At 34.5% G+C, this 25,897-nt stretch overlaps 3 protein-coding genes across 4 annotated transcripts in view; 2 read left to right on the top strand and 1 right to left on the bottom strand.

Annotated features, from left to right (window-relative positions):
- Positions 1-352: 352 nt before the first annotated feature.
- Positions 353-7,321, bottom strand: LOC100186267 (interferon-induced protein 44-like). Its single transcript, XM_002131630.3, has 9 exons — positions 7,188-7,321; positions 6,851-6,880; positions 6,202-6,259; positions 5,155-5,359; positions 4,658-4,810; positions 3,719-3,890; positions 2,983-3,092; positions 2,141-2,310; positions 353-1,362 (listed from the first exon to the last, which is right to left on the bottom strand). The coding sequence occupies exons 1-9, from the start codon at positions 7,207-7,209 to the stop codon at positions 954-956; spliced, it is 1,329 nt and encodes a 442-aa protein (XP_002131666.1). The 5' UTR covers positions 7,210-7,321; the 3' UTR covers positions 353-953.
- A 2,927-nt stretch (positions 7,322-10,248) lies between these two features.
- Positions 10,249-24,584, top strand: LOC100178377 (catenin delta-1). 2 transcript variants are annotated; one of them, XM_009862227.3, is made up of 18 exons: positions 10,249-10,395; positions 13,564-13,710; positions 14,720-14,808; positions 15,779-15,895; positions 16,214-16,369; positions 16,677-16,772; positions 16,941-17,060; positions 17,443-17,591; positions 17,859-18,059; positions 18,461-18,638; positions 19,193-19,313; positions 19,550-19,697; positions 19,982-20,166; positions 20,496-20,646; positions 21,423-21,612; positions 22,462-22,617; positions 22,907-23,015; positions 23,328-24,584. In XM_009862227.3, exons 2-18 carry the CDS (start codon positions 13,579-13,581, stop codon positions 23,400-23,402), a joined length of 2,373 nt encoding a protein of 790 aa, XP_009860529.1. In that variant the 5' UTR covers positions 10,249-10,395; positions 13,564-13,578; the 3' UTR covers positions 23,403-24,584. The 2 variants fall into 2 exon arrangements, with proteins under 2 accessions (XP_009860529.1, XP_002131658.1); XM_002131622.5 differs by lacking the exon at positions 10,249-10,395 and adding an exon at positions 10,851-11,159.
- Positions 24,585-24,970: 386 nt separating this feature from the next.
- Positions 24,971-25,897, top strand: part of LOC100176062 (N-lysine methyltransferase KMT5A-A) — a 2,478-nt gene continuing 1,551 nt past the window's right edge. Inside the window, exon 1 of the mRNA XM_009862228.2 lies at positions 24,971-25,454. Within this exon, the coding sequence (XP_009860530.1) occupies positions 25,042-25,454 (413 nt within the window). The 5' untranslated portion in view covers positions 24,971-25,041. The remainder of the gene's footprint in view (positions 25,455-25,897) is intronic.

Here is a 25,897-nt window from a genome sequence, read left to right on the forward strand (position 1 = left end):
TGAGCCTATATACACAGTGCGTGTTATTGGGTGATGGCAATACATATACCTGATCTGGCATATACATGTTCACCTAGAGTCCTAGAGTCTAGAGTTTTAAAGTAATCTATACCCAGCATAGCTTTGACTGCTGTACGCCTTAGTGCCGTGGGTGCCTGCATGACTAAGCAGAAGTAAAATCCTACCGTGAATATTCTTTGTTTACTACCAAAGGGACGAGAAAATATGAATAAAAAAAGGGGTAACATATTCCCCACCCTACTATAATTAAACGTTCCGCTAAATGTTTACGTATTTCATTTTACCAGTTTGTGTCAGCAAGCTCTGGCTTCGATAACTACTTTAAACCATGTTTGACTGATGTACTTTATTTTGAACGTTTACTATACAACATTGAACATGAAAAGCAGCACGAAAACACATTCATATACGATGACGCATCGCTTCAATAAAACTCAAAAAAAAGTCAAATGGCGAAGTTCGTTTTTCCTAATTGTAGCAACAATTTAAACTGAATAAAGTAAACAGCTTTAACACTAAGTTTTTAATTGAACAGAATAGCTAAATATTAATATTGCTGTATCTATATTTACAGATATTAAAGTATGCTGTTGGGTAAGATGGGTACCGTTAGGAAAATAATAACCCATATTTCCTAATCGTGTGCTCAACAATTAACAACGCTGTTTTTGTAGGGATACTGTTATAGTATTCTGTGAAATATTATTTGCTTGCCACCAAATTTAATAGAGAAAGGGACGTTAATAGAAAATAAAACATCTCCCGTCTTACCCAACCTATACTACAGTAAATATATACAGCGGCATTTTCAATATGAATATTTCTGATTTGTAAAACCAGGTTATTCTTTATGGCAAATAGAATGTTTAGTTTTCGTGAAGGATGGAACAAAAGCGTCAGCAGAATATATACACGCGTCATACTGTCCCCTCTCAGGCGACCTCTTGCGGAATTTGATTTGGCAGATTCTCGTTGAAATCCGGCATTTTGGTTTGGTTGATTTCTTCCACCTCTGGTTTCTTCACCAAATCCTCTTCAATTTGCCCCTTTTCTTCTTTTTCTCCGTCCAGCTCGACCACGTGGTTCTCTTCTAGTAGAAGAGGCTTTTTCTCGGCTTCTGGGAACTTGGACGCAGGGGTTCCTAGTACCCCAGCCATTACCCCGTTCCGACCACTCGGGGTATTATGCACACTCACGCCAGTAATACGACCCGCCACAGCTGTAGGTGTAGATGCGTTGTTGTTTGACCAAGCTTGCTTCATTTGCGCTGGAGCCGACGATCCATTCAAGGTCGCTTTTCTTGTCCAAGCGTCGGAGCTTTGCTTCTCGGGTGGAACATAACTAAGACACGTATGTCATAAGTTTCACTAGCTGTATATACTACTATCACATATTATCTCACATTTTCTTATGATTTGTTTTGGGCGTCATATAATGTTACAACAGATTTTTAAAGCTGTTTATGTTAAAATACAAATTCCAAGATGTAAAACACTATCACATAGTATCTCACATTTCCTACCACCAAATGGCTCATATTTTGGAAATCATCTAATATTACAACATATTACCACGCATATACACAACGACTAAAGACATGCTCGTATCGAAAAGTAACACCGCTGGCAGACATTAACCATTCAAAGCCTCTAATATGCAACAGACAAGCTAAATTTCCGTAACTTTTTTGTCGCTATGCATTTTAAACTATTTTTATATTCGCTCCTCGTAATCACATAAACAAATCGATAAAACGGGAGTTCCGTTCCATACACCACTTACGATTTATGTAACTTTGCAGGTGATTGTTTTGAAAATATTTTTCTAATGAAACCGTCTGCTATCGAAATTAAATCTTGAAGTTACGGTCGTTTAACACTTTATTTAAAAAAGGTACATTTTAATAACAAAAAGTCTAAAAATATGTACAAACGCAAATCTATAACAAACTTGAATTACGATTATGGAGTGCTGTCGTGAAAGATATAAGCACTAAAAATATATTGATAGCACGTGTATTTTTAATCATACACCAAACACCCTTTTTTTAACATGCGAATACATTTCACGACAATCAAACATTTTTTGACGTCACAACACAAAGGTTCATTTCGCCCACCCAGTGCCTGACGTCACAAGGCATTCGTCGAAGTAGTTGTCAGTAAAGCGTAACATCTGCTGGAGGGCGCTAAGTGCTAGCACGTCAACCCAAGGGTCAAGTTCAATCTCATGCGTGTAGTTCTTCACTGGTAACACGTGACTAACAGGTACGCCTATTTTGCTGCTAGTCTGGAATGCATGAAATATTAAAGCATAGTTCTGTGGGGGGAGATTTAGCACAGAATATCCAATTATCCTGGTTGTATTTTAAACAATCAACAACGTTCTATGGGAGTTGTGAGAATACGGTTTTATAGTTCTTTTTAATGTTGGTTGTTTACTACAATATGGGCCGAGAAAATAAAATGAAAAGGTGTCCTATCTCCCCCCACCCCACTATATATAGCCTATCCCAAGTCATAATATAAAGATTTAGAGCCAAAAATCGCGTAGTGTTTATAATGGAATATTAAATGAGTTTGGATACAATAAAACGTTTAGCTTTGACAAGGCAGAAAATTGGAAAACAACTTTAACAGTGTGAATCATTTTTTCACGCTTTAAAAAGATATACAAATACAGCCCATACTGCATACATTAAAGTGAAAGCATTCTGCAAGCTTGAAATTAGTGTTAAGGCCAAGCATGACTGATGGAATACACGTATATAAAGTGGCTGTAATTATACAACATTGCCCCTCAGGTTTACTATATGGGTTTTGCCGTGCCTATCTCTCTGTGCCATAATTAGCGTGATCTGTGCTATGGGTTGAAAATTTTGCTTTTTATTGGCGGCGGTTTGAGAGTTCTTAAATACAGATATTCTTAAATACAGATAGGTAACAATACCGATATAAATACCTGAGCGATAAGATGTTGTATTGTAGCACTCTTGTAGACCAACGACACGTCCCCTCTAGTTTGGTCACAAGCTTTGTCGATCTTAGTCATAAGAACTATAATTGGTATTCCTGAAAACGTTGTTTAACATCGTGTAATTAAAGAACTTTAAATTCTGCATTTTTAGGGCAAATAAAATGATTTTTTCACTTTTTTTTAGCAGTTAAATTGTTTTTGACTTAAATTGTTTGATTAAAACGATCACCTGTTGATGAATTAGCTAAGACCTAAACGAACTAAACATGAAACTGGATTGCGCCTATCTACACCTGAAAATGAAACAGTAAGATAAATTCAAGACAAACTAAACGCAAACACGAAGTTAACTACAGTACGACTGGCAAAGCAACACAAGGAAACTGAGTAACGTGGTATGGGCATAAAGTGAGAAACGTAGGAATGTATATTACAAGACGAAGCGCGCGATGCGTAAATTAAATACGTTGGAATAAATTGAAGAGAGCGGAATTCATTGAACTGCCAATAACGAGGTTAATACAAGGAGTTCGGGTTTGTATTTTAGTCATTTTAAATGACCACAACGAAGCTTACAGTAGTATATACAATTACGAACATATACGGTATCCCTATAAAAAAACAACATTATAATATCCTTATATTACCCTAAAAAGGTAAAAACAACACTAAAAATGTCCTCATAACACGCATTCTAATTGGAAAAAGTAGAATATTTTACCTCTGCCAGTTATCTTGGTTCTCATGTCGTTAAGTTTGTTTAGCAGTTCATCTGACAGCGAACTGACTGATGTTGCGTCTATAACGAATATGCAGCAGTGTATTTTTTCCGGTAGTTTCGGCAGTTTCTGAAACCCAGGCATTTCTGGAGATATGTTGCCACTCGGATCGAACTGAAATGTTAAACATGTTCGTCGTTATAAATTGCCTGTACAATTAATGAACCACAATAAGAACTAAAACTTAAAGCGTTCGTAATTAGACCAGAGGATACACAATCGAGGCCCGACGCTGCTACCATTGTGGGCGTTAATGTTTTCATTTATATCTGTTTATTGGTCATGGGTTAATCTATTCGTAACCAATGGCACTCACTCTATCATATATGAATGTATATTTATCGTGTTTATGTTATAACTCATCCACGTACTTTACGCGAATAAATAATTCAGTAGCGCCATAAAACTTTTATGCATTCTTTTATCTTTTTATCTGTTTTTGGCCTAATGCGCATGCGCCAAATCGTTTGGACAAAGCTTATATTGTTCGGTTGCCCGTGACTCATAATCCGTTCCGGTCTCAGTCAAACAAAGGTCATTTATATATGCAAGACGCAAGCGCCATTTTGTTTGCATGGTTACCGTGTGTCTTATTACGAAACTAACCATACATATGCGCATAGCAATGTTAGTAGCATCAAATATCCAGTGTTTTATGTGCGCATATTCACAAACGTTACTTCTATCTATTACACTAATTAAAATGAATCGAAATTATTAAACCTCAATCCCCTAATATTTCCCAAAATATTTTGAAATAATAAATACCGTTCTTAAATAACTGCCTTTACCATAAACCACTAAAATATTTTAAAAATTGTATACCGTAGTTGGTAGATTCCAGATACGTGCCCATTTATTGTATATAGCCATTATGTTACCTGGTGATTATCAGATACGTGCCCATCCAATAGATAAGGAAGTTCAGTTGGATCGAATCCCCTTCGACGTTCCTCTTCAATACCCATGGTATCTACAATCTTAAAGTTAAGGTCTTTTCCTTCTCTTCCATTACGAACTTGGTAAGCTCGCATCTGGAAACGACAAATATTCGTATAAATCGAGTAAACTAATTTTTCTATGGTTGACATTTTACAACCAATTAGTAATCTCTGGATTAAAGCAATTGCCGTGTCTTGTCCATCAAGAACACGTACGACAGTAGACGCATCAAACTGAGTAACTATTTGGTTGCATTCAAAATGTATATTACCACGCCGTATATATATATTTTTGGACTCTAACCTTTCAAAAACTTCATCGCAGAAACTCAAACTATATTTTTGAATAAGTCACCCTTTAATTTATTTTATTATTTTGAATAAGTCACCCTTTAATTTTTAACCCTTTTCAAAAAATTGAATCTGAACGTTATTACCTTTGTAGTAATGGACCGTTGGTCACGTGGGCTACCGACAGGTGCTTGGGCAGTTACGTGGTTTCGGAAAATAGAGTTGATTGTGTTGAAGAAAGAAGATTTCCCAACGTTGACATGACCGAGTAATAACAGACGGGCTTGTTGGACTCCAACTTGGGCGAGAGGTTTGTATTCACGGATCGTTTCGATCAATTCGAACCTGGACCTGCGTGTATGCGAAGGTGTTCTTGTGTTCTAACTTGGGCACCCTTAGTTGTATATACAGTAGGGCGGGGTAAGATGGTACACCTTTAGCACATAATATCCAAATATCCGGATCGTGTTTTAAACAATTTACAACAATCTGTGGGAGTTGTGAGGATACGGTTTTATATTTCTCGGAATGTTCTTTGTTTTCTACCAATTGGGACGAGAAAATAGAATGAAAATGTGTCCCATCTTTCCCCATATTACTAAACTATAATTCTATATAGGTAAGCTTGTAATGTGCCAACTCTAGTTCGAATCACAGGTCGTTTGGCGTAACTTGCCAAGACTGTATTATGTACGTATATATGCCTTCGATATATAAGTAGGGTGGGGGAAGATGGGACACTTTTTCATTCTATTTTCTCGTCACATTTGGTAGTAAACAAAGAACATTTAAAGAATTATTAAACCGTATGCTCATGACTCTGGAAGACCGTTGTTAATTGTTTAAAACACGATCACGATATTTGGATATTATGTGTTAAAGTGTCTCGTCTTCTAACACCCTACTATACTGAAACTGCAGTAGCTCAGGTACATTACAGAACGTCGAAACGTGACTAAACAAGTTTTTTTTTATCATATAAACTGCGGAAAGGCGATACCCTGGTATTATCAATACATTGGTTTAGATTTCGTTTTTGATTTCCGTATTAACGTTACAGATATACACGTATGCACTTACTGTATCATGCATTGTTAATAGTAATCCATAAAGAGCAGACCCGTATATACAAATTGTATTAACCGATGACATTTTAAACAATTTAATAATTCTGTTATTTGCAATTCACTTACTTTTCATCCCAAGCTAAGTTTCTCCACTGGCTTTTCAATAAGGCACCTCCTCCTAAAACTGAAAATAGAAAAAGTTAGGTTTAAATAACAAAGTATAACTGACAGTCGCAGACGTAAAGGTTCAGCAGTACCAAAGTGCTCACGGTATATATCTATATTGTATATAGTTTCCCTGCCAAGTAATAAAAACTTCACGTAAAACCTCATTCTTAAGATGGTTTAAACATTTTAAAACCATTTGGAAACTGTTAGAAAATAAATTGTATTGTGGGGTAAGATAGATGGATACCATTTAATATTTCTTAATCGTATTTTTAACAATTAACAACGCTCTTTTTGAACCGTGGGGATATTGTGATCTAATTCTGTAAATTTTCTCTGTTTACCACTATTGATAAAAGTGAATGAAAACATGGATCTTATACCCAATTTTTACTGCCCCTATAGTAAAACAAAATTGTAACGGCCCTCATAGAAAGAAGCGTTTGTATTTTACTTGATATATGGATTAAAACACATTAGGTGTGATACTGTGATTTAAAAAGTGTCGCCAATAATAGCACGAATGCCAATTACTAACAAACAATCTTAAATAAAATGAACAACACAGTTATTATAAACGCAAAAAAACGCTCATAAAGTTACTTACAGCTCATTTTCGGATTAAACGATGATGAATCTGGATTTAAAATAAATTTAATTTATAGTTTATTTATTATTTTGATATACGAGACAAAAAGCTATAGGCCTACCTTATTTAATACCTATAAACTTAGGAAAAGTCTTCCTATAGTGTGTGTCAGATGCTGCTAAAAACGCAACAAACAAAAATTGAGTCCAACTAATAGTGTACTAAAAAATGTAAATTTCACCAATAATTACTAACAACATCAGTCTCCTAAACAGTGTTATTGTCGATGGCTATATACAAGATGACGTTAAAGTTTATATAAATTTATACATATTTATAAAGTGTTAAAACTTACGTTTTCGAACACCGCTACCCATTTTGTTGCTTGTTTTGATTTCACTAAAAAAACTTTAAATTTAAATTTAAAATGTTATTTTTAGCTTATACAAACGTTCTTTGCATAACTACCTATATACCTGTAAAAGTTTCTATATTCAACGATCAAAAAGTTTTCGCAAAATTAAATCTTCTCATTAAATACACGCACCATTTTTATATCTACTTTCTATAAAAACAACATAAATTTTTGGCCTCTTGATGTTGTTGCTCTGTGCTTTATATTATTTACACGAGAAACCATAATCTCTTGTGTGGTGCCGTATTCTTGCAGCCTACCCTCGCCTCTGTTAAGCCTCAACTAACCGAAATCTGGGACACCTGAGAGTAAAATAAGCTTTCCGGATGAGAGTGGAATTGCAACCACTCGTTTGCAGACTTACAAATGCCTTGTCTGCATTGTCTTAACCGCTCTTTCGTGCCGAACCACAAGTACATTATTCATACGCCTTGTCGCGCTGAAATATTTATGAAATTTTAAGACGACTTTTTTGGCACGGATCCCTGTTGCGACCCTGCGTTACGAAGACTGATAAACAATACTGCATAATTCACAAGCTAATTTAGAAGGCATTATTCCAAATAATATATCGTTTTCTTCGCAGCCTCCGCAGCTCAAGTCCCCTTTTTTGTCTTTTTTTTTATTACCCTCGTTTAATTAAGCCAAGGCCGAAACAACTTGTGCTTTTTATAACCCTGCAACGCCCTAACAACATAAATGCGTGTCTAAATTAACCCTACAGGCTTAAGCGACAGGCAACCGTGTTAAATGGATTAGATCAACTATACGACTTATACGCAGTGAGCATTATTTATTAATTAGCTCAAGTTAAAGCTAGCCAGTTCTTGAATTTATTAAAAAAAACAACCGGAATTCAGACCTGCAATTATTACTTTCCTGCTTACCTATTTATAATGCTCAATGGACAGTGGTAAAGATATAAGCTACTACACGTTATCTTCTGTTGATGTATCTCCTTGTACAGTATAGTGACATACACACATAGCGTCCGAATTTCTTAAGTACCACTTCAGTATAAGTTTGTATGTGAGCGCTATAAGATATTTAAAAGAGCAGAATAAGATCTTTATTTGTTTAAATAAAAGTCATATTTTTTAGGTGATGCATTTTGTTTTATTTTGTTTTGCTGCAATATTAATTTATGTGAGGACACAAACTTCTGAAAATTAAATAAAAATGTAATAATATTAAACTGGTAGGGTGGGGGGAGATGGGACACCTTTAGCACATAATATTTAAATACTCTGATCGTGTTTTAAACAATTAACAACGGTCCACGGGAGTCGTGAGAATACGGTTTTATAATTCTCAATGTATTTTGTTTACTATAGCAAATGAGACGAGAAAGAATGAAAAGTTGTGCCATCTTCCCCCACCCTACTACATGTTGAATTGATTTGCGCCTTACGATTTCTTCAAAATGGGAGAAGATGTTTTGCGTCTTTTTGCTTGCGCACACCTACGGACAGCTTGCATGTATGCATGGTGTAGCGTATACTGTGCTATTTATACCCAACTGTGTGGTACCAAATGGGTTACTACAATGTTTTTTTTATCAACAAACGTGTTTTAACAACTGTTGTTTTACCGTTACTACCCGCCTTTTCGCTTTGTGTCAACTCTCTTGTTCTTCGTTATCGTGACCGAAGACTGAAGAGACGAAATAAATTTCATTCATTCATTCATGTACGTAAACATTTGAACAAATCATTAGAGGTCTATAAGTAACGCAAGTGTGACGCTATTAACAAACAGAAAATCACACTCAAATATCATGCTCTTATGTTGGTTGATGACGTCAGTGGTCGGTCATGAAGACTCTGATGATGGAGAGCGAGACCTCATACTAACCTAACCCACAGTTTCAACTCAACACTTTAATTTAAAGACATGATGCGAAAAAACTTAGCTTCGACTTCTTCCTCGCTCGTCTGGTGTCTCTTTACAGCTTAAAATGACGACGGAATGCAAAAAACGTGGAGTACTGCAGTGCCTTGCTCGCTTTTTGATCCCTTATCGCCACGTTGGTTTTAAATTTAATATGTAACATTTAACTGTATATATATATTAGAAAAGGCAATGTTTTAATCCGTGGGACTGTTTGCGTGCTGGGTACTGTATGTGGAAAAACAAAAATGTCACACATACGACAATATTTTAAAATGTGTGCAAAAAATATTGGTTCATCGCTAAGCTCAAATACTCTTGCTTGAAAATGCTTCATTTATTTTTAAACCAATCTTTAAAAATGGCGGGAATTCACCACAGAGCGCATTTTGTCGATTTTGAATTTATCGATTTTCGATTAGTTTTTCAATGGTTGAGTGCTTTTGCGCGCATGCGCAGATGCCTACTGAGGCGTTTCCCAAAGTGCGTTTGAGTTCAAGATCCAATTTGATATTCTGTTTACAGATTTTAACCTATATCCGTGTTATATTATTAGTAAACAGATCGTAAAATGTTTGTTTGTAAATGTTAAAATATATCCTACCCATCAGAATTGTTTTTAAGAGCCAAATTGACAGTGAAACGTGACAGTTTTACGAAAGTGTTATCCGAAATTTTAAATAAATTATACGAATTTAGACGTCAGGTGATAAAATGTGCGCGTCACGTAATGAGCCGCTGGCATGTCTAGTTATGGTCAGAAGCTTAGTTAGGATGTAAGATCTCACACTTTATATTGTTAGAAATCTTTTACCGTTATTTAGCCAAAATTATACATCGTTCATCGAGTTTACGTATTAAATATATATATTATTATTTAGGATTCGTACCGGTATCATTCATTTACCTAAAATGTTAGCAATGGTAGCTTAAAACACTATATGCCCTGTATTATAATTAAACCATCATTTTATAAATTCATAATATTGAAAAAAATTTAAAATTATATGGGGCCATATTACCAATTTAGCAAGAATACTATGTGTTTGAAGTTTTTTGTTAATAGATCCTATATTGACCTAATCTTCAAAAGTTTCCGATTTAAATCGAATTACTTCCTGTCGCCCAGTAATTAATCTGGGTAATTAGATATTGATTAGTTTCTTATTTGTTGTGAATTGGCTCGCGGTAGATGGATTAAGACTGTGGGTATAAGCAAGCCAGAAGTTTAGGAATTTTTCTACGGATAAATTTCCAAGTAAGTGTAAGAAAGCTATACTAACGGCTTGGCATGAATGCCTAACATTAACAACTACATGATCTCATTAGTTCACGCTTTTTGTTCCTCTTGCTTTATTTAAATATCATTGTGTTTAATACCTGCAGAAGGCTGTAACTTATGTAGTACCTCTTTCAGAAGGCTGAAGAAGTCTTTACTAACTTTATGTTTACTTATGTAAAGGGAAGTCTTTTGGTTTTTATAGGAGGTACAATATATGGTTCACAGGAACTTGTGTGTCTCACAGCATTAGATGTATATTGTTAATCTTATATAAGTAAAGTAGATGTAATACTATTATTGTAAGTTAGTTGAATTACCACTCACAGCCTAGTATGCTCTTGGCTCTTAGATAGGTTTTACAAATTTACATGTTTAGTAATTTTGTATAAACCATGTGTATGAATACTTTAAAAAACTTAACATTCTCATTCAATATAGTGTAGTTTTATTTTGTAAAATGAGCAACAACTTTTGCTTTAAACTGTGAAATCGGATAAGTAAATAACGGAAACAGAAAAATGTCGGCATCTTTGGATACCCGAAACCTTTTGCATCGAAACGGAAGTTTGTCAGAGAGCAGCGATGAACAAATCATGGATGAAGATTCAGCTGCATCTATCCTCGCCTCTGTAAGGGAGCAGGAAGATCAGTTTGCAAAACTCACAAAGGAAATAGAGCAAGAACGTCGCACAGTAGCAAATCAACTTAACAATGATCATTATGGAAGTCAAAATGACATGGTGGGTATATCACAGCCATCCATCATAAATTGCTTATAGTTCAATTCTGTGGTTGATTTGCATGCCACATGTAGCTTGCTGTGACTTAGGTTTTTCTAGTGTCTTGCAATCATGGTTGCTGAGAAAGCATGTTTAATCAGTTTGAATGTTTTGCCTTACAGGTAGTTATTGTAACTATGTTACTTTATTAGGCCTGAAAAAAATGTTTTTCATATTATCACGTTACATTTATATACAGGTTAATAATATGCCAAAAATGTTTTTAAGGCATTAGAATCCAGCCTATTTAGGTATTATAATGTTGTCACTGAGCTAAAATGGTGATAATCACTTATTTTTTTATAATTTCCTTTATTTTTTGTTTGTTTTGTTGGAATATGTTTAGTTTCAACCAGAGTTTAACTTTATTGTTAAGAGGCTTTGCGGGACTTCCACCCAGAGCAAACATAACGTTTACTAGGCCAAAATAAGGCAAGCACTGAGCAAACAAAGTTACACAAATTATATTACCCAACCAGGTTTCACGCCTAGATGAGCAAATAATAAATCATATTACGTCTGCCATTTGCCAGTGTATAAATCTGGAAGTATAAAGTAAACGAATGTGCTTTGTTTAAAACAGGTCATTTTTTTGTAAACCAGTTTAAAAATAATTGTAAGGGATAAATATAAATATATATAAATTCTTCATTTTGCTGTAAGAATACAGTTTATTAATTGTTTTTAAATAAGATAACTTGCATGTAATATAGTCTAAGTGTTAGTTTACACAATGTCTATTTAATATAATACAATCTCTATTTGAGTAACACCATCTAATGCTTAAACTGCAAACAGAAAGTTTTCAATTTTATTTATGTTTCCGTCTCTTGTTATGCATGGCCGATCAAAGGTCCTTTTCTCAAGTGCCTTGCTCGTGCCGAAACCGATTCTCCATCTAACTTGCTCAGTTTCTGCTGCTAAAAATAACCCAAAGTAGTTTGTTTCCTGTCTATTGTGGCAGCAGCCGCTTAAATTTTTACTGGCGTCCATTTCAAGAGGATTTCGTGAAAAAATAATTCAGGAAATGGCTCCGTTTACCCCCAACATCCTGACCCTAGCCACAGTAGGGGTTTGACGCAGATAATTATTCTGACGTCAGTTTCTCTTGCCCAAGCCTTCCTTATCACAGCAAGTACTTCAGGAAATTGTACCATCAACAGTAAACAAAACATGAAGCAAAAAGGAAACAGCAGACTACCTTTTTTAGGAATATTGTGATCTCAATATAAAAATGGTAAAACAACATCGTACACCAAAGTATTCCGTAACTTTGTGGGAGATAGTAGTACACTAAACAGTTAAGAAGTGACAGTTAAAAGATTATAGTCATGAAGTTTGAAAGAGAAGAGCATGTGAATACAATATCCCAGTCCCAAAGCCCAGTAAATTGGAATGTAAACTCTTTACCAACAAGGGGCTCACTTGCCAAACGTTCAAGTTATTTATCTCGGAAATTGAACTTACTGGAGAACAAGTTGCTGCAGAAATCTTGGGATCATTTGGAACTAGACAACATCCCTAAAACAAATTATGCGTCATCTTTGGAGGGGAGCGTCAACTTATGTTTTACAACAGACGATGAGGTCTTGTTATGTTTACACTGCATTGTAAATCACACGGACTGTGTTGTCTCATATTGCCTCAGGGCTCAAGGCTTGTTACAGATGTTTTAATTGGATATGAGAGCAATGTCTGATGTACTAATGCCTATAGTGTGAAGTAATTAAGATGTCTGGCATTGTGTCTTTAATTCTTTTAGTCAAAGTAGTTTAGAAACTCTTTTGTTTGTGCTCACTAATTAGATTTTTAAATGTGCACATTTTTGTGCTGCCTTTAGCATGTTGCTAGTTGTATTAAATACTAATATTTGCATGTAATGACTCTAACGAGTCCATAAGTTAGTAATTAATTTAGAAATCTCTAGGGTAATTAATCAATAATAATTCATAAATAAGTGTGTTCAGTTACTTTGAAAATTAGCCAATTTCTTCAGTATTGATTTTATTGAATTAGGTCCCATATGGACCACAAATGAATTTAACTCTCAAGTTAAATAGCTGTATCAATACTTAGTTACAAGTCTAAATTTATCAGAGCTATTATTATGTTACATATTTAAAAGCTATAGTTAGAATTTGCCTACGTTAAATAGAATAATTATTAGATATTTATGTTTTTTTTGGACTATAAATGGCAAGTTTTATAATTTTTAGGTAGCTTTGTAGGTTTGTCTGGAACTTTTCTAGGACCTAAATATAGCACATATGTTCAATATGTTTAACTTGTGAGTAAGTTAAGGCTAAGTGGCTGCTGTCAAAACAGTTTGATTTGTTGTGTATATACTCATACAAATACCTTGCAGGAATACACAGAAAGTATGAACTCAGATGGGTATTACGATGGCCAACCCAGTGAATACGAAACTTTTTCCCGAAGCGAAAACTTCAGCGATCCAATGGAAGAAACCGAGGTTTTAATTGGTGATGATGGAGTTGCTAAAACTGTCACAGTAAGTTTAGCTTAAATTTTAGTAGTATATTATAATGGGTATATCTTGCATTCTTGCCTATGGATTCTTTTTAAATAAGAGAATGACTATGGCATTTTGATTAAATATATTTTACAATTTGTTGGACTTTACTTTTGTCTGTTATGTAATTTTTGGAAGGTTCCCGGCTTTATTTCTTAACACAGGAGTTGCCCTATTTTATCAGCACAATATCATGGTTAGATTCACAGGATTTATTACAAATATATCTTGCTTCTATTTTTTTTTAAGGTTCAGTTTTATACACTTTTTGATAATGTATGACGTTCACAGAAATTTATTCTAAGTTTTTCTTAACGTTTTTTTTAAGAAGTTAGTTATTTAATTTTTGTATTTCATGAAATGTTGATAATGTATGGGATTCATAAAAATCTATCCTTAGTTTTTCTTAACTGCCGGTTAAGGGGTTTGAAGCTGCCAATTATGTAACAAATCTTTTTGTGCAATTTTTCAAAGGTTGCTTACGCTTAGTAGCCGCCACCTTACTCACACACAGACATTATTTAAAGCCAGCCATTCTTAAGTGCTTTTCTCCATAACAAGTGGCTGCTTCACTCGTGTTCCTTGTTTAAATACAAGCCAAGCGTATCACACTACTTAAATAACCCACCCACTCAACTGGTTGAGCAGACTTTAAATTTACTTCAAATGGCTGCTCTTGGTATAAAATTACAGCCCATTAAGTTGGGTACATTTTACACAGTAAAATACTGTTGATTTCTTTCCCTAAAAATTTGTTAGTATTTTTTGCTTATTCATCCCCACTGTTTAGGTAAAAAAGACTATAGGAGAAAAAGTTATAACACAAAATTTTACCCAAAAACCACAAGTACTGGTTATGCAAATTTATCCCCACACATTTTTAAGTAAAAAAGAATAACACACAAAAATCTTTCAAAACAACCACAAGTGACAATGTTCCCACCAGTGCTTGTAATTCACACTTCTCACTTTCTTATTCTAACAATAGAAACGAGTTGTCACCAAAACAGTCACTGAAAGAAGAGTGAGACATGTAGAAGAACAGGGTAGTTTGCCAAGGAACAACCATAATGGAAGGTACGTGTATACTGTATATATCCCATGCTATTGTGTGCAATAGCCAAGCTTTTTAACTGAGAATATTTTCCACACTTTTCATTCATAGCGTATTTTAACCACTGTTGTTTGCTGTTGATTCCCTTTAATTTGTTCTTTTAATAATATCATCTTCTCTGTCATTTTCTAAGAGATAGCCTAAATAAAGTTATGTTATTTGCTGTCTACTTCTATGTTATATGGGTGAGACCTCTGACACATTGGGGTTTATGTATACTTACTGTTTGAGTGTCTGATACTATTGTGTTCAATGGTAGTTTCTAGTATTTTATATGCTTCAGCTCATTTTGGATTGTTGTTTGTTTTTAACACTGTAACAGAATAAAAAATTTCTAAATGTCATTTTGAGTCTAAACCATAGCTTTTAGGTTCAGTAACTTCAAAGTGAAATATTAATATTAATTCATTTTGATCGTAGAGTTAAGTATATTTACACAGTGTGTTTATTGCTTCCTGGTCGTAGTTAACTACCTTTCCATTGTGTTATGTTTCTGCTGTATTAAGTATATTTCTCTGCTACACAACACAATATTGGAAATTTGTATTACTAACAGTTTAAGCAAATGTATCCATCCACCTCTGATGTTTACGTAAGACGTGTAGTGAAGATAAGATACACACAAACATGTTTTATTATCCCTATGGCAAATTTATGGTATTGCAATATGCCATACCGAATTTCAAGTCTACCTATGATAATATGAAGATTTAGTGTTTATGAATTAACAACTTCACTTATAACATCATCATTGATATAAGATACACGCAATGTAATTTTTCATCATTCCCCTTGTCATATCCAATTTATGTCACTTTCAATATGTCATACCAAGTTTCTTTCAATGAATTTCAAATCTACTATCATATTATAAAATTTTAGTCTTTAAAAATTAACTATTTTAATTATAACTGGTTATTATTAATTATATAGTGGACCCCGTCATATGTCTGAGAGAAGTATTCCTGATAATTATGATTCAATGAATCGCAACCATCCAGGAAAGCTGCACAGTCCTCATTATGGTGATGAAACCAGCAACTTATTAAGGTTTGTCTTACACCCTTTGTACCAGTGCATGTGGGTTGTACAGTTTATATTACAGTGGCAAAGCTGGAAATTTGTAATTACCTTAGGGCTAATACTAGTTCTATTTTTCCTAGTTTTTCATTCATTTTTCTTTGTCAAATCCGAAAATATACATTTTTGACATTTATCATATGCGTTTTTAATTTATTTACAAGGGTGCATCAAGATTAAGTGCAACTTGTGCTACATACACACCACAACTTGTTATCATATTTTCTATCTTAAACTTATAAAGGTACTGAATTTTATCATGTTATGTTTTATTTGTACCCCATGCAGGTCGTCCGCTAGTAGCTCGTCAGCAAGCGATGACCGTGGTGGAAAACCATCCGGTTACGAATATCCATCCAAACAAAGCTTTGGTTCAAACGATGAAGTGAGGAAACTTGCTCCAGAGAAGTTTCAGCCAGAGGAATATGGTTTGGAAGACGACAGGTAGATAATAGTAAAGTTAAGCTGTCAACTAAGGGGCGCTAATGTTAATGAACCATAAGCCATCTTATAAGTTGCTAAGCAATCTCTTATAGGGTAAGCATCCATTTTAATGAAATATTTCGGCAATGTTTAGAAGTTTTACAACAATTTTACACCAGTTTTGTGAATTTGAGAAGAATGCTCCTATGCAGTGTTTTTTCTTTATTATTTAAATACATTGCCTACAGTGTAATTTTTGGTAAAAATGTCTGTTATAAAAGTAGCTGTGTTATATGTACTCTAACACATAGTCATGTTTAATGTACAGACGAAGTACAGATGATGAAAATGATGAATACAGAGGTCTCGAACCAAACTCATATCGTGAAAGAGGAAGTGTTTCATCGGGTAGCAGTGATCAAAGGTACATTAACAACTTTCATACTGTATTTTTATGGTTTACAACGCTATTTCTTGGTTCACAACTTTAAATGTATTGTGTTCATAGGCTTCAAGCCTGAGTGTCAGGGTAGACTGGCCTACAACTTTTTTACACTTTTAATTCCATATTTAAAAGCAACTTTTCACCCAGATACGGCAATAACATAGACGATGACATGCCTGTCGCTGCTCCCAGGTCTGTTGCCAAACCAACCGCTGGTCGCGCTCCACTGGCTCGGCAAGAAGCTGGAAGTCGTGGTAGTCTTGATAGGTAAGTTGTTATGTCATAATCGTAATGCTGGAAATACAAGTTTCCCAAATATCACGCCTCCAACCTGTGTTATACTGTACCAGCCTGTGGACTACAGGATATAAGTTCTCAATGCCAAATATATTGATTTTGCTACAATGCTATTGTGAGTACAGGCCAGCTTAAAATCACTAACTTTTGAAGATGTTTCACAATAATGACAAAATATTGATACTTACATTATATATTTATATGTAAATAATTTGGATTTTGAGGTAGTGGGCCAAATGTAGCGTAAATTGTAGGTTCTATGATGATAAGGTCCTCACACCTCAAACATATAGAATAAAATAGAATACGAACAACATATCTATAGGAAATGTTCAAACTTTATGTTTTGTAGACTTGGAAGTAACTGGCACACACCAACCTTGGAGGAAGTAATCAAGATGTTGACTTACAACCTTCCCATTGTGCAACAAAATGCAGCTGCTTATATACAGCATCTGTGTTTTAATGATGATAAATTGAAAGCAGATGTTAGAAAACTAGGTATGTAGAATTCTTGTGGTTCTCTATAATGCATAGTTTGGTGTGCTTCACTGTTGTTGTGTTACAAATGGGTCTAAACCTGATTATTGAATGCTATATTTGTGTTCAACTTTGGCCTAAATACCAGGTTTCTTAACATGATACTACAACACCTTAAATTTCAAAATATAATTCAGAAATTCCGTTTATAATATTAAGTACTAAATATATAAAAAAACACTTATTTAGCATTTGCTTACAATTATGTTGTGCTCTTTTTCTCCATAGGTGGCATTCCTGCCCTTGTAAGGTTATTAGACAACCCTAGTAGTGAAGTTGAGTTGAATGCATGCGGGGCGTTAAGAAACCTCAGCTACGGATCGAAAAATGATAAAAATAAAGTGGAGATAAAGAATTGTGAGGGCGTGCCTGCTGTTGTGAGGTTAATAAGGGCGGCCAAGAACATTGATACAAAAGAACAAGCTACAGGTTTGTGAATAAGGTTTTACTTTGTTATATTTGTTATTTATACTGTATGTTATTACAAAAGTGTTTGAGGTGTATGTGTATAGATTAACCCTGCATTTTTACACTGTATTAATCATTTGGGAAACTTTTCTAAGGATTGTGTGTTTAACTGTTTTAGACCCGCTTATAAGATCGATTTTTAAATTATAAACCTATGTATGGTGATGGTGGATATATCCTTACATGTATATTTATATATATAATGTTTATTTCTTGAAAAATTATATTTTTTATACTGACACACCTTATCTCTTTAAATTTTTAAGCAATAATACTATGCGTGTGCTCATTCATTAGGGCTCTATTCTCCTTTATGGCTGTACCATTTAATAGGAATAAATATTTAAACCTTCCATCACCAGGTACTTTGTGGAACTTATCAGCACTACCAGAACTTAAAGGACAAGTGCTTGAGTTGGGACTTGAACCGTTAACCAACCTCATCATAGCTCCATACGCTGATGTGGTGTCGCAACAAGATGGGAAACCTAAGGAAGTGGAGATGGTCGATGTATTTACTAATGCTGTTGGTACTGTGAGGTAAGAGGATTACAAATTACTAAGTTTGAGTTTACTGTTATCATTGACAGTGCATGTGTCCTTGGATAAGACAGTTAATAACCCAATGGTCACTTACTTGGTTGCGGCCCCTAAATATTTTGGGAAATTTTGTATGATTTATCAAAAATATTCACCCAGGGTTTATGTGTTGTAATTTATCTAATGTAATATGATTGTCTATCTATATAAATGAGTTTAGTTGTTAAGTGTGAGTCACCAGGTTATGGTTTCCTTTCCTAATTCCATTGGATTCCTATAGGGCTATAAATAACTTTTGTCAGTGTGATCTTCCATTATATATCAATCTGAATATATTTCAATTTACACCCATTAAGTATTTGTGAATATCATTATCATTAAATTTAAATATATTAACAATTAACTATAGGCCACTTAATACTCTTAGAGTACAATATTGCATCTTTAAAAAAACGGGCTAGCAACAAATTGCCGTGGTAGGTTGAGCTTTAATTAGGTTGCTGCCGTGATGCGAGTTTTATTGACTTTTTAGTAAAAAATTTCACATTTCCTAGAAATTTGAGTTCGTATGACAACATAGAGAATCGTAAGCGATTGAGGGATTGCCCCAACCTTGTCTTCTCGTTGTTCAGTGTGCTGAGAGCCAACATAGAAAATGGAGATATTCAAAATAAGGTAAATTATAATAACAACAATCATGTATTAAGTTTAAACTCAGATTTTAGAAGCAATTACCTAATTTTATGTTCCATTAATTAAAAATCTGTTATATATTTCTAAAACAAATTTGAATTTTTAATCACATAGTATAATGAGACAAGTTTTAAAATCTGCATTTTATGTTAGATTAATTAGAATTTTTTTATATATATATTTAATATATATGTTTATAAAACAACTCTACCCAACAGGCTACAGAGAATTGTGTGTGCGTGCTTCGTAACTTGACATTCCAGCTTCAACGTGAAGTACAGCAAGCTGATACCCAGCTATACATGCTTGATCAACCAAAAGATAGCAATGATGCTGCCGAAACTTCGTGCTTTGGGAAGAAAAAAGGTAAAAACAGCTATGAAATTATTGCATTTATGTTCTGAAGCAATTTTTATATAGAAAATTTCAAATTCAAAATTAAACTGTATATAAAAGCAACTTTGCAAGAACTTTAAAATCTTTTTGAATTAATTAGGTATTCATCTTATTGTCGATAAAAAGTTACCTATTTTCCTAATATAAACTGCTATATTTTTATTATAAACTGCCACACACTCTTGGTTTTGCATAACCTACAACACGAGTGTTTCCAGTTGTTTTCCGCTCATAAACCCCAGTGTTGCCAACAGATAAACCAGTAGAGGTTGTAGATCAAGTTCCTGCTGACGACCCAGATGCGTCTGGAACATCATTGCTATGGCAACCAGAGGCATCAAGGATCTATGTAGCGTTGCTTGCAGAGAGCCAGAAACGAGATGAACTAACAGAGGCTGCTCTTGGTGCGTTGCAGAATCTTACAAGTGGAACTTGGCAGGTCGGTTGGGTTACTTTATACTGGAAAGATCTTGGTTGCGGGTTATGTGTATTTTTATTGTTTTTTTCAGTAATTTTTAGAAAGGTAAATAGTAAGGTGTAATTTTGTCCCCTGCTGTGGCTTTTGCATTTGATACTTGATTGATAGGCATATGTGTCCTAAAGAACATTGTTAAACCTAGTGTACATGAATACGTTGTTTCTAGCACTCATGGTGTGATAGCCAGGAATAATAAAATGAGAGGTCTGTATAGAATTACAGCTTTAGAAACACTGCATTCAAATGTGCTGCAAATTGCAAACTAACACCCTACATACTTTTTCATACAGTGGGCAGTATATGCACGTGTTGTTGTACGTAAAGAGAAAGCTCTTCCAGTTGTTATCGATCGTTTAAGAACAGATCGCGACCAAATTGTGAGGTCAGGAACAACAACGCTAACCAATCTTGCTGAAGATGTAAAGAATAAAGAACTTATTGGTAGGTTCAGTATATTGTATGTTTTTAACTATAATATTATGTGATTTTTGTGTTTACCTTGTTGACTATTTACAAGTATCAATACATTTAACCTATTTGTTCTGAATCATTGTTAAGTTTTGGAGTATAGTTTTAAAGTTCCACTATATATTATATAAATAGTTATTACAATACAACATACACTAAGCTCATTGACTGCATATTGTTTTACATTCACTAGTTTTTAGGCTTTTAGATTATTACACACTTAATATAAACTTTTATAGAGTAACTAAACTTGCTATACTTTAAACCAATGCTTAATAAAGCACTTCCCTAAAAGGGTTGTTTATCATTTCCCTTCACGCTTACGTATTCCTCAATGTCAAGCCACAACCCATTGATATTCAATATAGCAAAGTCAATATATATGGTTGAATAATTCTGTACATGGCAATGGAAAATTCTTAGTACAGTGATCCTCATATCCAGTTTCTCCCAGATAAGATATCATTGCCAGCTGTGCTGTTTTATTTTGTGGTGAATAATCGAATATTTGGAACCACCTACACATCCCCATGCCTTATTGGTCAATTGGTGGTTTTATTTTTTTTCTCGTAAAAAAATACAATTCAAGTTTATGTCCTTATAAAGACCTTTTATTCGCACTCCCCCCAAAAGTTGCAAAAATTCAATGTAAAATTGATATTCAAAAAAACAAAAATTTACCCTAAGTAAAAACTAAAGTGCAAACTATTCACCTTAAATAAAATTATTTCCAACCATTTCTTCCACAGGCAAGTTTGCAATGAAAGACTTGGTATACAAACTTCCTGGAGGTTCAGATCCAAACGTTAGACTGTCAGACACCACTACAATCGCTGTGCTCAACACTATCCGTAAACTTGTCGAAAAAAGTCCTGAAAACACTCGTAACTTAAGGGATGCAGCGGGAATCGAGAGGATTACAACAATCAACAACTCAAGGTAAGAAAAAGTGTTTTTGTTTCAGTCAGTACACCTATTCCAGGAATATATACATTTGTTTTTCTGCTTTCTTCTTGTTGTGATATTAAACGATTTATAATTTGCATGGTTTGTAACACTGGTTTATTAAGTATGTGGGTACTAGTGTACAACCCTTGTATAATGTCATAGTGAAAAACGGGCTCAGTTTATTATTATAGTGCATAAGAAAATAATAGTTTGAATTAAATTACCATGTCTGTAGGACCTGTAGGACTTTAATAGAGCGTTGTTAATGGTTTAAAACATGCTTAGAAAATGGGATACTATGTACTACTGGTATCCATCTTACCTCGCAGTATTACAAAAGTTATTGTTTAACCTGACATTGGTAATTGGTAAACAGTAGCTTATTTCCTGAGGTTAATTAAATACACTACGTAATGAACTTTTTATATGTTCTTTACACAGAACAAACAATATTGTTTGCTTTACCTGTGTGTACCCTTGCTACTCATACACCTGCCTGTGTGTACCCTTGCTACTCATACACCTGCCTATGAGGTGTTATTTGATTGACGGCTATGTTAAAATGATATGGCTGTTTTTTTTTAAATGTTTAAATTAACTGCTATATTCGCATACGATTTGTTTAGTAAATTTACAATGGTTTGAATGGAATTACTACAAGTTGAACTGGTCTCGGTTTATAAAGTTCAAGACAACTCTGGCGTAAAAACCAAGTTTCTTGGCGTGCCACGCTGTATTACCTCACCCACATAGAATAATACGGTGTAAATTACTTGGTTAATACATTTAACATATTTTACTCGCTGTATTTAGCTCTCTAACCCTACTATACTTCTACAGGGACAGCAGCAGGTTCCATGATAAAGTTGTAAAAGCTGCGGGCCAATTATTGAAAGCAATTTGGGCAAATAAAGAAGTGAGGTCTTTACTGAAGAAGGATGGCTGGAATAAGGTTCACTTTACTCCTACTGTGCCTGTGAACACACTACCAAGAACGTAGGAATCATGTGTTTTCTTGTTTAATTTAAGCACTGTGCTTGGTGTAATGCTAAAAAAATGGTGTAGGAAAAAAAATATTCTAATACTTTTGGTTAATCAAAAACTATAAATTTTTGGTGAAATGAGTAATTTTTTATTAATTTTTTATAATAGTAGTTTTGTAGTACAAGTTATATAACTTATCCAATCCCACACAACATATACTGCATTGGTGACATCATGGGTGTACACCAATTATTATATTTGACTTCAGTTCCAACTTTAACCGTTTCCACACATCATACAGTTCCCACCAAGCCACCAGCGAACCATACGAACGACCAACCAGCTCACCTAACCCTCCCTCCACCGGAGGCAGGAGAGCACAACGCAGCACGAGCCAATCAAATGAGGATGTAAGTCAAAATATCAATTACCTTGTTCCATGTCAAAATAATAATTATTTAGTTTCATATTAAAATATTAATTATCTAGTGTTAGGTCAATGTATTAGTTTTTTATTAGATATCCTTAACAAACAAAACACGTCAAAGTATGAATTACTTTGGTCGTAGTTTTAGGTGAAAATAGTAATTATATAGTTAGCTTCTGAAACTCTAGCATTAATCCTTTTTTCATACCTCGTCTTGTATTCGTATTCATACATTATATTTTCTATTTCCACCATATGAAACATAGATCCAGTATTTTAACCCTTTTTCTCACAGATACAAATGACAACTCCTGGAGTAACATTGACGGACACCAACCGTAGAAAAGAACCCGCAAATTCCTGGGTTTGAAGCAAAAGGAGTTATAACCGCCAATGGTGCCTGAATCTAGACATTCCGCAGTTGCCGCCAAGTTATTTGTTACTTGTCATGCAAATGTAGCAACTCTTTGGAAAACAATTTTACTGTTTTTAGCGCAAAGTAGTTTTTTTTATTAATTTTGTCAATTTAATTTTTCTCCTGAAACCCAGATTTGTCAATTTAATTTTTCTCCTGAAACCCTAATTTTTTTTCCTATTTAAACTTTAAGCCTTACCAGCATTGCATAACAGCTAAGCAACAACTTTAATGATGTAAACTAAAGTGTCAAGTATTTAAAACTTGTTTTATTTCATATAAATGATCAATTCATATAAAATTAATTTTCATATATTGATTAACCTTTTTCTGTAAAAATGATATATAATAATTATGGGTACTACTTTTTTAATATCATGTTTTCCAGTGTGTTGTGTTATTTCCTAACGCCAAGTTCACGTATTCCCTTAACATGGCAGATCGTGTTAAATTTTAACGGCACAATCATATAAATCGTGGCTATATTATGCACTACGTTTGTACGGTGCTTTTGAGGGTTTCCACATTTTGGGTTATTTGCCTTTACAGTGCTGCCACCAAATAAGGATTCCTTTATGGTGTTGTATGAAATCTAATTTCAATTTTGCCATGTGGCAACACTGGTACTAAGAGTGTGTTTTTACTTTTTATACCAAAATAATGGGCTGTAAATATACAATACCTTTACTGTATTAATTATATATATATATTAGCTTCGCAAAAACGTTTGTCGCTTGTTTCACGCGCATTTTTCAAATTTTAGTGCTTACAAATTTGTGCTGTAATTTAAACCTGACCGTATTGTGTGCTTTTAGCTTTGTAGACTTTTATCTGTATATTATGATGGTGGTCACCTTTTTGGTGAGTTTTAACTATTTTGATTAAGTAATCCGCTAACAGTGATCATTTTATGCATATACTATTGTTAGTTGGAGGCCAAAATTAAGAACTGTAGTTTACATTACATGCTGTTCTTACAAAGTGTCATTTAGGATTTTTGGAGCTAAATTCGTTTTGTATAAATTGCTTTGCCATAATAATGCTCTTTATTGCATATAAACCAATAGTTGTAGAGTTTTTCAAGATTTGATTCAATAATAATGCCTATATTGGCAGATACACTACCAAGTTGGAAAACTTTTGTCTTTATTGTGTAAGTTAAAGCAGTAAATAAAGATAGGTGACAAGAAGTAAACTGATTAGGTTAGGACTTTTTTAAGGCACTGGTTAAAAGCGGGAAGTACTATGTAAGTTTGACACCTATATCTTAGAAGTGGATTAATCCTTCATACGTGTATAAACTGTAAGGTAATACGTTTAGCCACGCGGAGAATTGGAGATAGTATTGTAATATAATCTTTTTTTTTTTCTTTAGTAAAGGCGAAAGAATCATGCGCTGAAGAGAAGCCAGAGCCCCCATTTAAAATTGTACCTTTCTACGATGTTTATGTTTTTCGCTGGAGCGAAAGATATTTAAATGCTTGTTTACAGAAAATTTTCTATAGTAAAGTGCTAAGAATACATTTGCGTTTTAGCTCTTTCATTTACGTTTTAACCTATGTTTTTGTCATAACAGAATATTTTTCATGCAAGTATGAGCACCAAAACAACTTCGCGTGGTAGGAAAACGAAGCCACAGTCGAAAATTGTCGATAATAATAACGAAAACGAGAAACAGAACCCTATAGTGAATTCAGTAAAAACCGAGACCACTAAAACTAAAAACGCAACAAAAGATAATAAGTCGGAAACCACAGACCATCGGGCAAAAGTTTGTAATGGAGAATCCTCACCAAATACCATTGAAACGCCAAGGAAGGTTCGAACCGAATCGCCGCAAATTAAAATGATCGCATCAGAAACGGATGTTGGGTTTTTAAAAAGTTCACCATACAAGGCAAGCAAGAAGCAGGTAAAAGACGAAGAAATGACCGAAAAATCAGACTTTAAGAAACCAAAACCTGCGAAACGAGGATCAACACAAGGAAAAAGAGGAAAAAGTACGAAGTAAGTTTTTAAATTCCAAAATGAAGTTTATTTTGACAGCAATTTTTAATCACTAAAAAATGGCTTTGTTAAAAATCTAAAACCACAATTTTCTTAAAATTCGATGAACTGGCATAATTTCGGGTCCCTTTAATTAGTGCAGGTCCGCTAGGTCCGCTAGGTCCACTAGGTCCGCTAGGTCCGCTAGGTCCACTAGGTCCGCTAGGTCCGCTAGGTCCGCTAGGTCCACTAGGTCCACTAGGTCCACTAGGTCCGCTAGGTCCACCGCTAGGTCCACCGCTAGGTCCACTAGGTCCACTAGGTCCGCTAGGTCCACTAGGTCCACTAGGTCCACTAGGTCCACTAGGTCCACTAGGTCCGCTAGGTCCGCTAGGTCCGCTAGGTCCGCTAGGTCCGCTAGGTCCGCTAGGTCCGCTAGGTCCGCTAGGTCCGCTAGGTCCGCT

The sequence above is a fragment of the Ciona intestinalis genome, chromosome 12 (assembly GCF_000224145.3).
Source record: "Ciona intestinalis chromosome 12, KH, whole genome shotgun sequence".
Taxonomy (NCBI): domain Eukaryota; kingdom Metazoa; phylum Chordata; class Ascidiacea; order Phlebobranchia; family Cionidae; genus Ciona; species Ciona intestinalis.